General features: G+C 54.3%; 1 protein-coding gene across 1 annotated transcript in view; it reads left to right on the top strand.

Moving 5' to 3' along the window:
- CD34 (CD34 molecule) overlaps positions 1 to 10,373 on the top strand; it is a 13,123-nt gene extending 2,750 nt beyond the window's left edge. Inside the window, 7 exon segments of the mRNA XM_017741117.1 lie at positions 2,882 to 3,043; positions 3,234 to 3,475; positions 3,478 to 3,645; positions 5,848 to 5,995; positions 6,312 to 6,358; positions 7,213 to 7,377; positions 8,685 to 10,373. Of these exon segments, the coding sequence (XP_017596606.1) occupies positions 2,882 to 3,043; positions 3,234 to 3,475; positions 3,478 to 3,645; positions 5,848 to 5,995; positions 6,312 to 6,358; positions 7,213 to 7,377; positions 8,685 to 8,885 (1,133 nt within the window). The 3' untranslated portion in view covers positions 8,886 to 10,373.
- The last annotated feature ends 3,278 nt before the right edge of the window (positions 10,374 to 13,651 follow it).

The following is a 13,651-nucleotide window of genomic DNA, read 5'->3' as shown; positions in this document are numbered from 1 at the left end:
TGTCTGGGAGAGGGAAAAGGCGGAGGGAAGGGATTTTTATCAGATATTTCCAGAGGGAAGAGGGCTCCACCCGCTTGAATTCCTGCCACATGGCTGAGAGCTGTGGAGATGGAAAGGCATGAGTAATGCCGGCTGGAGCCCTTGGAGGGGCTGCTGCGGGGAGCCGGGGCTGGCTCCGGCTCCAGGACTCGGCATCCCACGCTTCCACAACTCCTCTCCTGCCTCCCGTGCTTCCAGAACTCCTCTCCTACATCCCAGGGTCCTGCACCCTCCTGTCCTGCATCCCGTGGCTCCCCACCCTCCTCTGCAGCCTCGGGACCAGCAGTGCCCCTGTGCCAGCCCGGGGCATCCCTTTGCCGTAGCCCCTGGAGCTCCTGGAGCGCTCAGGGAGCTTGGGAATAAACTCTGTTAAAGACAGAGCTGGAGGAGCTCCCCTGGCCCAGGGTTTGTGTGTCAGCTGCCCAAGGAGCCGAAGGTTGAGCACAAGAGCAGAAGGTTGAGCACAAGGTTTGCCAGAGGTTGACAAGAGATCTGAGGCAGGATCAGTACAGGAGCTGCACGTCCTGCCTGGAGATTCCCAGTGGGATTCACCTCCCCCGGTTTCTTTGCTGTGGGTACAGGATTGGGCTCCAGTGGTGGAAACTTTCCTCCTCTTTCCTGAACCTTTTCCACTGCAGAGCTGTTTTGTGGCCCTGGCTTAGTGCTCAGGGATGGGCCTTGGAGCAAGTTTAACATTTATATCATTGCCTTTTCTTTATTCCATCTAAGATCCTTCCTAAGCTCTGTTATTAAAAGATCTTTAAAAAATAATTTACTTTTTAAACCCAGGTGGGTGAACACAACGGGTGCTGTGAAGTGCAATTTTCTTTCCCATCTCTGCATGGTTTTGCTCCTGCACGTGCTTGCACCGCCAGGTGAAGGTTTCTCCCAGGTTAATAAATAGCTTGGCTTAAACTCTAAACCCTCAATCCTAACAAATTGACGAAGTTTAATAAAGCCATTAAAAATGGATGGTGCAATAAATAACCCTCTTTAGCTGAGCACCACGTGGATTATCCAGCCCACATCTGGATCATTATTTATCTCATGAGCCCAAAGATTTCAAAAACTCATCCATGTTCTGTGGAAGAGCCTCTGCACATGCTCCAGGAAAGGCAAGAAAAAGAAATCCAGAGTGACAGCTCCTCTCCCAAATTACACCAAGCAACAGCCAGGCTTCCGTTTCAATATTCAGTGCTGAAAAGGCTTTGATTAGAAATACCCCTGGTGCTTTACAAACATCTGGAAGAGTTCAGAGGTGCTTGGGTGGCTGTGGCACTCGGGGAGGTCAAGCCCAGGCGCTGCATTGTTCTGCCGATGTGAAGCTTCCTGCTCATGGCCATGAAAACACGGAGCTGTGCGTAAAGCCTGGCTTTAGCTCTGTGCTGCTCGTTATTCTGGGCACGCAGTCCTGCCTCCTGCTTTTGATTTGTTAAAAGTCGTCAGGAAAACGTGGTGATTTAATCAGTTGGAACTGAATTGTCTTGGAGAAGAAGGAACTTCTCTCCCTGAAATAAAAGCTGTGCCAGAACCTGAATTCCAGCTCCAGACACCTGCACCGAGCCCTCAGCAGGGCCCCCCCAGAGCAGCTGCAGCCCAGGATGGGGTGGGATGGGATGGGATGGGGTGGGATGGGGTGGGATGGGATGGGATGAATGGGATCTGATGGATGGGATGGGATGGGGTGGGATGGGATGGGATGGGATGGGATGGGATGGGCAGCACCAGTGTGGGCAGCCCCACAGGTCCAGTCTGGAGCCCACATTTCCCCTCTGGCCCAGCCTCCCACGGCAGGACCATCGGAGCAGCTCTGCCCCTGCCACCCACGGCCAAAACAAACCCCAGTTACCTCACGCTTTGCTCTTCACAAACCCTTCAGGCTCTGTGGACCTGACCCATGACGCAGAACAGCTCCTGCCAGGCCCATCCCAGTGCCCAGTCTCACAGTGCCCGGTGCCGTTTCCCTGGCAGCAGGTCCCGCCCGGAGCCAGCGCCGGCGGCTGCTCAGGACCTGCCAGAGCTGCTCCATCTCTCAGGGTGGTTTTGGAGGATGAAGTAACTTTTCTTGGAGCTGGGGCTCCCCTGGGCAGAACTACAAATGAAACAACACATTCTGTATGATTTTCTCTTTAGTGCCTGGATAAGAATCTTAAACACCAAGAGCCCTGGGGTAGAGGCTGACGCTGTTTGTTAAAAGTGGGAATAGATCTTAGGGAGAGAGGAGGTTAAGGAATGGGGAGAAATGCATTTTCACTGACTCACATAGCTCATTTCAGAAGGACAAGCTGCAAGTGTCATCTCTGTAACACAGCAGGAAGCAATATATAAACTTTAGGTTAGAACAGCAAACCACTCTCCAAACATTCTGCTTTACCTCCAAAGATGTTTTCGCTCATGAGTCAGGGCTGATCCCAAGCCAGTGGGAATGTTTCTATTTACTTTGAGATTGTGCCTGCAACTGTAAATCCAACTTATCTATCCTGAGGCACACAAGTGATCTCTTCCAAGGCTTGATTCTTTCCTCCCAGGATTATAAACCCAAACTACTATGAAATCCAGCTTTGTGCAGCTTTGTGCATCCACCAGTGAGCTGAGGATGGGGTGGGTTAGGGTAGGAACGAGCCTGTCCTTCTCCTCCTGAGAGCCCTGGAGCCCCTGCAAGGGCTGCACCAGAGTCTGGTGCTCACCCAGATGAAAAGTTTCATCCCTGAGCCTCTCTCCTGCCAGTTCAGGGCAAGAAAAAGCCAATTTGTAAGAGCAGCTAAACCTTTCCTGCTTTCCCACAGAGGCTCAGGGCTGGGCTGTGGGTTCCGCAGCCCCTAAGAGTTTCCTCTTCCCTCAGGCTGCGCTGCTGGGAGCCCGACAGCCACCTCCACACCGGCAGCCACCCCCACCCCGGCAGCCACGGGCGTGAGGGCGAGGGACACCAGCGGTGGGACAGCCAGCGGAGCCACCAATGCCACCACAGCCACCAGAGATGCCAGCAGTGCCAAACCTACATCTGGTAACCCCTTCCCTTGTTCCCCCCGTGATTCCCAGTAGCGTTTGTGTTAATAATTAGATTTATTAAGTGCACAGGCCCTGTGCTGCTGCTGGCTGTGGCAAATCAGTGCTGTACCTCAGTCACTGCGATGCCACCGAGCTCAGAGGGTTTAAGCTTTCTCCTGTGTACTTCTCTTTGCATTTCTACCAAGCTCAAGCCACAGTCGGGTCCGTGGCCACCAGCCTCACATCATCAGGGGTCAGTGGGCAGCTGAGCATGAGCCCCCAGCCCAACCCAGCCCCCACATCCCCGCCGGGCACCTCCCTGGAGGCACATGGGAGCTCGGGGGTCCCCACAACCCAGAGCCCCCTGACACAGCCCAGGGACCAGGCAGAAACCTCGGGCTCCGTGGCGGCCGGGACGAACTCTGCAGCCACCTCGGAGCATTGCTGTGGGCTGGGGTACCACGGGGAGGTTGGATTGTCCCCCAGCCCCCAGCAGGGCACTGATAGCACCCCTATTCTCCTTTCCAGCCTCCCTCCCCTGCCATCACCTGCCACAGTGCCAGGGACGAGGGTGACACTGGAGCCATCTGCCTGCAGCTCAACCAGTCCAGCACCTGCGTGAGTGGCCCGCGCGTCTCCAGGCGGGGAACGTGCAGGGGGACGGGGCTGCGAGGGTCCTGCAGCGGTGGGGGCACCCCGCACTCCTGGGGGGGCTGTTCGGGGTGGGCAGCGCCCATCGGTTACCCCTGGGCAGAGCAGCCGAGCTGTGCCAGGCTGGGGCAGGAGGGGACGGTCCCAGGAGGGTCCCAAAGGGGTGCATCCCAAAGGGATCACAGCAGTTCCAGGGGAAATACAACCTCCCCGTTGCATAAATCCTCCCTTTTTTTAGTGATTGAGCTCTGGGGTCAGCCCAGCTTCTAAAGCATCTCCCATCGTGTCTGACAGGAAGCTGCCTTTGTTCTTCTTCTTCCTCTTCCCTGTTGGGAACAAAAGTGCCTTTTTTTGTCTTGCCAAGTGCCTTAGGAAAGAAAACAGGGCACTGCAAGGAGCTGCTCAGTGTCCCCATCAACTCCTGAGGGAATCCCAGGCTCTCTGTGACCGTCCTTGGCCTTGTGCACCAAAAATGAGGCATTTGTAACAGCAGAGGGGGGTCTGCTGTGGGTGCGAGGAAGAAACCTTTCCCACTGGAGGCACGGAGGGTGGATGGTGCTGGGTCTTGCGAGACAGCAACGCCCTGGGTGTGAAATACATATAAAATATATCACTTTGGTTTTGGCACTGAGCCACACTGCTGCCGCTTAGGGTGAGTGAGTCTCACTTGGCTTTCCTCTGCAGATGAGTGGTTAAATGGCATTTAGGCTCGTTCCTGTTTACAGCGACTGCGCTCGAGCAGGAATCCACAGGGAAACTCCTGCGGGAGCCCGTGATTCCGATCTCAGATGCCATCTAGTGGGCTCCGATCCCTTCTGGGCACAGGGTTTGTGCATCCCACGCATACAGCACACCCAGAGCATCCTACAGAGTCATAGCTCACATACCCCGAACCCTCGCTCCACGTGAAACAACCCAAACACCCCCAATTCCCACCGTGTTTTTTCTGGGAGCTCCCACCCCGCAGCAGAGCCCTGCCCTCAGTAACCCCGGGATGGGAGCAGGCGGCTCGGGCTGGAGCTGGGAACCAGATAAGAGCAGTCCTAGAGCGGAGCAGCCAGGAGGGACCGTGTGTCCCTCTCTCCTGCTGGCCTTTCCCGAGGCAAATGAGCAATCAGCTGGCACCCGGCGCCGCTAATTGCAAAGGGAAACTCTGACACTCCGATGAGTTCTTTCCACAGCACAGAAAGGAAAATACACACTTGGGTCTCTTGTTCCATCTTGGCCTTCCTCCCCCCGAGCCAAGCTCTATAGAAACAGCTGAAAATGATTTGTTTGTTGTTCTCCCGTGGATGAGTTTCTGCATTTTCGAGCGCATTTTCGGGGGACGGAGGGACCCGAGCACGGTCCTGGGGCAGCTCCGGGGCAGAGGGAGGAGGGAACAGGACCGTGGGGTTCTCCCCTTGTGCAGCCCCAGTGGTGGGATTCAGCCCTGGGCAGGGGCAGCACAGGGCTCAGGGAAGCTGCCTCTGTCTCTCGGGGTGGGCACAGCCACTGTCCCAGCTGGGAGGGTGTCGGGGAGCCTGATAAGGGTTTTAGCAGCACTGGGCTCTGTCTGCAAGCCTGGCTGTGGCTGAAAATAGCCCCGAGGAGAAAGCCTTTCCTGTCTGAGGCCTGCAAAGCCTGCAGCTCCTCACTCTTCTTCCTCTTCCACCCCAGAGTCAGTTCAGCTCTAAAATGTGAGAAATTTGTGGTTTTTTACCTAGCCTTTGATCAGCAACCTAGCAAAAACATTGAAGACATTTCCTAAACAGGAAGGCTCAATGCTTCTTTGTTGTTTGCCTCCTTTCCCAGCCCCTGCCTGCGACTCTGAAACAATAGGGCTCTTCAGTTGTTCCAGCCCAAAAACTGGGGAGACTTCCCATGAGATTCAGATCCTAAATTTAACTTCGTTTAAATGCCATTTTCAAGAGTTGCTAATAATATCTCCATTTAATTTATTCTCGTTAAGTTGAGACACGAGAAACGAGCACCTCCACCTCCAAGGTGTTGGGGCTCTGGGCAGTGCTGGAGCGGGAGGGGAGGGTCTGACACCCAGCTCAGCTTTGCAGGGCACAGAGGAGACACCAAAACTCACATGGGACAGCACAGCACCTCCACCAGCATGGCTGAGGCAGAGAATTGCTCGGTTTGGTTGTTTAATGTCTGTCCTTTCTAAAAATTTTGCAGGAACACTTTTTAGAGAGGAAGGGATCGGATTTATGGCAAGCACTATGTGAAAATGGAACCTACACCGTGGACTCCTCCTGCGAGATCAAACTCATTCCATCCAGCCTGGACAGGGACTGTTTGCTCCTCATCCTCAGAGGAGAGAAAGGTCAGTGGAAGCGATTCCTTAGCTGTGATCCATGGATAATGACCCTGTTGTGGGCAATGGGACAGGGATTCCTTGTGGGAAGGGCTGTGAGACAGATCCTGGGAGGAGAAAGCTCTCTGCAATTCTGCTCTTTCTTCTGGGGTCCTGCTGCATCCCTGGAGCCATGGAACTGCCCCCAGGAGCAACCTTGGCTCCTCTGTGCACATCCGGGCTCTTTGGTGTGCCATGAGCTGCAGAGTGTGTGATTGATGCATGGAATGTACGTACCTAATGTGTGTCATGTGTGTCATGTGCTCTCCCGTTTCCAACCTTGCAGATCCTGACAAACTGCTGAACATGCTCCAGAAGTCTCACTGGGAAAAGGTAAATCCCTTAAGCAAATTCAGCTGCAAAACGTGCCTGGCCCAAGTGGCTGGAGAGATGAGAGTTTTACATCAGTTGAGGCTGGGGGAGATGCTGACACTTGGGCCTGCCTCCAGTTTGGAGGTGCCTGAGGAGCGTAGAGATCCCTGGCAGTGCCCAAGGCCAGGCTGGACATTGGGGCTTGGAGCAGCCTGGGACAGTGGGAGGTGTCCCTGCCCATGGTAGGGGTGGCACTGGATGAGCTTTAAGGTCCTTTCCAACCCAAACCAGCCTGGGGTTCTGTGGTAGGAGCCAACCACCTGTGAGGCTGTGATGCAGCACAAGAGAACCAACACAACCCATGGGGGCAGAAATGCTTGAACTGGTTCTGTGAAACGCTGCAGCATTTTCTTAGCAAAGGTTTAGACCTCAACAACAACTCTCAGGATGCAACTGGCACTCGGCTCCTTCCAAGGACCAGGCTGACATAAATGAATTCCTCCTCCCAGCACTCCGCTGAGGCTGCTGCTGGCTCGTGGGGCTGAGCCCGGGTGTCTCTCAGGGTGTAAATTCAGAGCTGCAGCACACAGAGAGAGCTCAGCCGTGCACACGGGCACTCTAAACCCCGGGGTGTGCTCCAGAGGACAAAAGTTCCCTGTGCCACAGGAGACTCCAGGCTGGGAATGAGGCTGTGAGGACGTGAGGGCTGCCAGGGCTGGGGCAGGGCTGGGGCAGCAAAGCCCAGCTTTGTTTTCGTGCGCTTTCCCAAGGAGGTGAGGAGCAGCATTGTTTGAAGCCTGTGCAGCAGATGCAAATGTTTCCTGTTTGTCCCACTCCCGGCTCTCTTTGGTGTTTGTTTTTTTTTTTCCCCCCAGTTTGGAATAGAATCCCTTAAAAAGGAGAGCGCGAGGGGCCGCCGGGACTCTTCTCAGAAGACCCTGATTGCCCTGGTCACATCTGGGCTGCTGCTGGCGTTCCTGGGCCTGGCCGGATATTTCCTGATGAGGCGGCGCAGCTGGAGCCCCGCGGGAGAGAGGCTGGTCAGTGCTTACAGGTGGCAGAGCTGCAGGTAGAGAGGAGCCTGGAGCACAGAGGGGTCTGGGGGGACACAAGGGGCTCTGCAGCCACCCCCGTGTGTGTCCCCAGCTCATGGGACAGCCCAGCCCCGCGTTGGGGCCGAGTCTGGGACAGCCTGGGTGAGGCAAGGGGCAGGGGCACTGCACAGGGCGAGGGGAAACCTCTCCTGCCTTCCAAAACCAGCTCCTGCAGCAGCACCGCCCCTTTCTCGCACTTACTTCAGGTCTAACACTTATTTCTGCTCAGCAGCAAGAACTCATCCAGCAAGAGTCACCCTGCAGAGCCACTGAAACCCTAAGAATCTGTCATTAAAAGTGATGCCCTTTAATTTCTGCTCCTTGTTTGAGTCCCGTGTCTGTACCTGTGCTGTAATAAAGGCTGTTCCTCCCCATCAGCCATGGTAATAAAACATATCCAGAAAGAAAGAGGCAGAAATTTCCTATTTCCATTCTCCCCCATTCTCTCTCCGGGCAGGCTGACCCTGAGGGCTCCTCCCCACCAGTGACTTTTGTGTCCTGGGAGGCCATCAGGGTATTTCCTGATCAGAAAGGAGCTCCCAGAACACACAGCTGGGAAATGCCTGTGTCAGAGGCAGGGACACTGCCTCCTGTCCCTGATGGAAACCCCTGGCAGTGCCAGTCCTGATTCCAGGCGAGACATGTCCAGCCCTCCCATGGAAAAGGGGCTGAGTGAACACCAGCCAGGAGAGTGCTGAGGAAATTCCAGCTGGGAATTGCCACCCTGGATCACCAGTGCCCATTCCAAGGCTGCATAACATCTGGGGAGTTCTTGTGAGAGGATGGAGGCAGCTCTGGGTGGCCCTGGACCCTCTAGAGGCAGCTGCTCTTCACGGCAGTAGCATCACCCAGCCCTGCAGAGGTGAAGCCCGGCACCCCTGCTGCACCTGGCAGCAAGCTCTGCACCTCAGAGGAAGGGGAAGGGAAGAAAAAGAGACAATTTCCATCATTTCTATTCAATGGTGCTTCTTGCTTGGCCAAAGCGGCCAGCAGAGGTTCTGTCGCAGCGCCAGGTCAGCTCCAAAACCTGGTTAGGAGAAAACACCAAGCCCCAACAGCTTCTCTTTCAGGTGCAGGAGGAAAAGCTGCAGCACCTGGGTGGTTTTCTTCCTCCACATGGGTTCAGGCCCTCTGCTCCCCTTCTTCTGAGCTGTGGCTGTTTGACCCTCCTGCCTGGGGACTGTGGGCAGCCCCTGCCCCCAAACCAGCCGCCCTTTCCCTCCCCTGACTGTGTCCCTTGTGTCCCTGCCCAGGCTGAAGACCCCTATTACACGGAGAACGGCAGCCAGGGGAACACGATGCTGATGTCGCCCTCCCAGGAGCCAGCAGAGCTGCAGGAGAAGCCAAACCTCCCAAACCTCAACGGGGGCACCCAGGAGAACGGGACAGGCCAGGCGTCCTCCAAGAACAGCCACTCAGCCCGGCAGCACAGCCCCGCTGACACCGAGATGTGACCGGGCCCAGAGTCCCCACGGGAGCCACCAGGGCAGCGGAGGGACAGGGCAGGGCAGGAGATTTCTGTGGACAGATAGGGAATTGCAGACCTTCTGTAGTGTTATTATTGTCTCTGTGAAGAACTTCAAAATCAGCCTAAAGCACATTGAGGGCCAGAGCTGCCAAAGAACAACTTCTCTGCCTCTGCCTCCTCCTCCTCCTCCCACTGACCACACAAGACACTTTTTTGCAGCTGTTCTGTGCTTTTGTTGTTAGAAGAACATCAGGACAAGTGCGAGTGCCCTTAGCCCTCCGCAGCTTTTAAGCAGAGGCAGAGTCTGACTCCAAGCAGCCCGAATTTCTGGTAGCAATATGTTAGGCTGACTAAAGTAGTTAAGTTGGGATTGCAGTGACAAAAGCCTCTCAGGTTTCAGATAGTTTGGGTTAACAGAGTTGTTTATAATCTCATCTTTATGTTTAAGTGCAGGACTTCTCCCTCTTCTAAGGCCATCAGGCATTTAACCCCCTTCCGGTGCTTTAGGCTCCTGTCCTATTTCCTACTCCAGCAGAATTTGCTGAAGCTCTGTAAAACTTTCCACATGGAATTGAAGGCTGGAATGTCAATAGGCCTCAACCTTGTTTCTTTGTGAATCCTACCAGAACTGTGTCCTGTAGCTGTTTTAGAGGAAAAAACCTTCCCCGGCCTCCTCTTGTCAGGGGCTGGGGGTTTGTGACGAGGCAGAGCCAGCAATTTATCCCTTGAGTGAGATGGAGAACTCTGGATAGGGCTATGGGGCTCTGTGGGAGCTGGCACCTGGGGCAGGAATTTGGGAATGAGAGGTGCCAAAGGGCTCCCAGAAGGATGAGTGGGAAATAAAATCCCAGCTCTGCAGTGGGTGTTCCTCTCCCTGCAGCAGCAGCAAGTACACGAACAAGGAGCAGGATTTTCACTTTGGGAAGCACCAAATCCCAGGAGCAGGAGCAGGAGCAGGTCTGACCTCTCTCTGTGCTGATCCTGCTCCTGAGGGAAGCACTGCTGCAGCCACATCGAGCTCCCAGCAGCTCGGTGGGAGCCAGGGACCCAGGGCAGGTTTGTTCCCCATCCCAAGCACATTTTTAGGGAGCCAAAGCCCTGATTATGCCAGCCCTGTGCTGCTGGTGCCAGACCAGGAGGGGTGGTAGTTCAACACGAACACCAACAGCCACCTCCACACCCAAAATAAGCCCAAATATGGCCCTTGAAGCTGATCCACCCTCTCACGAGTGAATTCATCCCAACCTTTCCTCAGTGCTGAACACCTGAGGGGAGGGGTTTTTTCTGGTACAGCGTTCAAAGCAATGACGGCAACGTCTGTCACCACCTGGGGCTGGTTTTTTGTGGGGGCAAGAGTCGCTTAAACACAATTAAAATATTCCAGGCTGTTTGCTTTGGTGTGACTTGCTTCTCCCACATCTCATTGTAAATAATCCCCGTTGAAAAAGAAAAATAATGAAGTGCTAAAAACCGGCTTCTGCGTTGTGTCCTTGGAAAAGCAGCGTGTTTATCCCTCCGGGATGTGTGGCTCTGGCTGCTGCCAGCAGGAGCGGAGGACAACGCCTCACAAAGAGGTTCTTTCCCAGCAGAAATCCCATGACTAAAGGCTCTGGTTTGCTCTGAGCACATTCCCCCTCTCCTGACAAACACGAGTGGCACGCAGCAGACTATTACACCTCGTTTGTTTGATTCGGTTTTTTGATGTTTGAGACACCCAGTTAAATCCTGGAAAAGTAAGTGAGACTCCAGAGCGTTGTGCAGGGCTGGGGCTGACCTGACAGCAGGGAAGCTGCACCAGGGCAGGCTCAGGGGGGAGCGCAGCAGGCAGTTTTCTTAAGCAGTGGTCAGGCCGTGGCAGGGGCTGCCCAGGGAGGTTTGGAGTGCCCATCCCTGGAGGTGTCCAGGGACGTGGCACTCCGAGCTCTGGGCTGGGGACAAAGTGGGCATCGGGCACAGGGTGGAATCGATGATCCTGGGGGGATTTTCCAGCCTAAAGGATTCTGTGGGAATGCAGGGAATGCAGCCCTTTAGTGCCTTCTCCCGTGGTGATGCTCGAGCTGCCCTGAAGGCAGGAGCTTTGGGAATGGGGATCTTTCCTGATTCCCTCTCCTCCCTGCGATGTCTGACCCTTCCCAGTGCTGACTGCCTGGCACAGGCACACCAGGAACTGCTCAGGGGACACTGCCCAGCCACTGACTCCTGTTTTGCTGTGTTTTGGGGCAGTCTGACCTCTGGCAGCCCGGCTGGAGGGGGAACAGATGCAGGAAAACGAAATCACTTTCCCAGGGAAAGCTGTTCCAGAGGCTTGATTAGAGCTGGGAGGTGGGACAGGGAGCTGGGGCCGGCTTCTCTCGGGGCAGTTGTTTATCTAATCAGCACTGTATCAAGGGCTGGAGATCTAATCAAACGTCAGGTGCACTTTTCACAGCTCAGGGTATGTCCTAAAGCCAGGCAGGGACAATAAAGTTACAGTCAAGTGCTCTGGCAAAACAAAAGGTTCCTCCAAAGCCTCCAGATTGAGGGAAATGCAGGGAGCAGGCAGCGGAGCAGGGCTGGTGCTGAGCCAGCGGAAAAGGCTGGAAAAGGCTGCACTTCCAGCTCAGGAAGTTTTTTGCCTGTGTGTAAACACAGCCAGGCTCAGCCCTGGCCCGGCCAAAAAGGTTTTTATTATTATTCCTTCCTTATCAGCCCCCTTGCATTCCTTCCTTGCCCCCTCCTCTCACCATCCCCTGCAGCCTCACAGCTGCTTTTTGAGCCATTTTGGGGGGTCTGAATCCATTTCAGCTTCCAACAGCAGCCTGATTTCCCATAAATGTGGTTCAAGGTTGATGCAAGTGCTGCTCCCTGGTTCATGAGCTCAGGTTCTGCTCCCACACAATCTTCAGCTGGTGGGGAGCCTCATATTGAAAGGGATGCTCTAGAGGAAAATAATTGGGATGAAAACATCCTCTGGGGAAGGATGGTGGGGAATACAAGGCGTTAAATACAAATACAAACAGCAACACAAGTACAAATACAAATATAAATAATATAAATGTAAGTGCAACACTGCCATTAAATGCCAGGTCCATTTCCCAGCCTGGAACAGAAGCAGGAGCTCTGCCACCCACCCAAGCAGCCCCCAAATCCTTCTGCAGGCTGACATCAAAGATTTTTTCCAGAAATGAAGGAACACCTTCCTGTCTGAACTACCTCAAAATTCTACCGTGAGTTGAAGGTGGCTTACTCTGCGCATTGCTGAAGCCAAACTTACGAAAGCAAGCAAGTTTTAATTAATTCTTATTAACCACATCCTTCGGTTGGATGTTCCATCCCGCTCAAAGTAAAACCAGCACACCCCTCCCAGGTGAGCACTGCACCATCACAGCCAAGCAGCCGATGCTGGGGCGGGGGAGAGCAGCTCCTGCCTCTGGTTGCTGTCACTAATTTCCCGTTCGGTGAAGCGGAGGGAGGTCAGAGCCCCGGTTTCGCGCACGCCGAGGATCCTGCAGGGCTCTGAGGAGGCACATTTGTACTCCAATGCTGCTATCTGCTGGCTGTGCTCTGCCAGAACGTTCAGGACTGGGCTCTAGAGGGCAGCTGGAACTCGGGGAATGGTGCCCAGGCAGAAGCAGCTCCCAAAAAATGGGTCCTGCCCCAGCACAGCGCCCGCGGTGCTGCCACCCAGCCCCGGGCTCAGTGGGACGATGGAATTACGGAAGAATGCTTTGAACAGCGGGACTTGGAGCCCATATTCCAGGAAAGGCGAACAGCCACAGTGACATTTCTAACGTGGATTTCACATCAATTTCTTCCCCATCCGATTGCTCAGGGCCGGGTCCTGCCAAACTCCTGTGGGAGTTCTCCCATCCCCTGCAAGGCCACGCAGGATTTTTGGTCTGAGACAGGGAATTTGGTGGCACAGGAAGGCTCTGGTGACATCCAGTGTCCCACCTCAGGGGGCTGATGGAGAAGAAGATGGAGACGCATCAGTGGGGCCGGGACACCCCTGAAATCTGAGCCAGGGATGCAGCAGTGCCCTGGGCTCAGTCCCTCTAAGCGCCAGCTTTGAGCCAGGCTAAACCTCTGTCACCATCAGATTGCCAAAAAGACGTTTCCCAGAGCTGGAAAAGGGTGATGATCAAGCTCATTTCTTTTTTTCCCTCGTCTTCCAGCCATGGTGGAGGACCTGGCAGCGCTGGGTTAATGGTCAGACTTGATCTTAGAGGTCTTTTCCAGCCTTAATACTTCCATGATTCTGTCTTTGCTTTCAAGGTAAAAGAACAGCATCTGTGTAGGGCTTTTCCACGCCAGGAAAAAAAAAAATTTCAGCTCTTTGCATTACAGGCACTTCCCATGTGTTTGGAGCCTTTAATCTTGGCCTTCAGATCCATTTAATTTGCCGCTGTTTTGATTTGTAGTAACAGACGTAAATGAGATTATCCATCCCTCGAGATCGACTTTCGAAGGCAAATGCTGAGGAATTGGGGTCTAAAAACATTTTAATGTGCTGCAAACCCCGAGATGGGCAGAGATCAGGGAGAGCCAGGGCTGAGGTCCCAAAGGTCCCAGGCCGTGCCAGCAGGACCATAGGGTGGTGCAGAGCTGTCCCCGTGTTCCCAGACTCCTCGTTCCTGAAGGACCCACGGGGCAGGAAGAAACACCTTCACAGCATGCAAAGAATATCCTGAGTGCTGTGGGGCTAGAAATTTTCTTTATTAACTTCAAAAAAGACAAGGATGGGTGAGCCTGGGGTGCTGGTTTTGGGTCGGT

The sequence above is a fragment of the Corvus brachyrhynchos genome, unplaced genomic scaffold, assembly GCF_000691975.1.
Source record: "Corvus brachyrhynchos isolate BGI_N302 unplaced genomic scaffold, ASM69197v1 scaffold338, whole genome shotgun sequence".
In the NCBI taxonomy this organism is placed as follows: Eukaryota; Metazoa; Chordata; class Aves; order Passeriformes; family Corvidae; genus Corvus; species Corvus brachyrhynchos.
The sequence above is the reverse complement of the archived record's forward strand: the minus strand, read 5'-3'. Positions and strand labels throughout refer to the sequence as shown.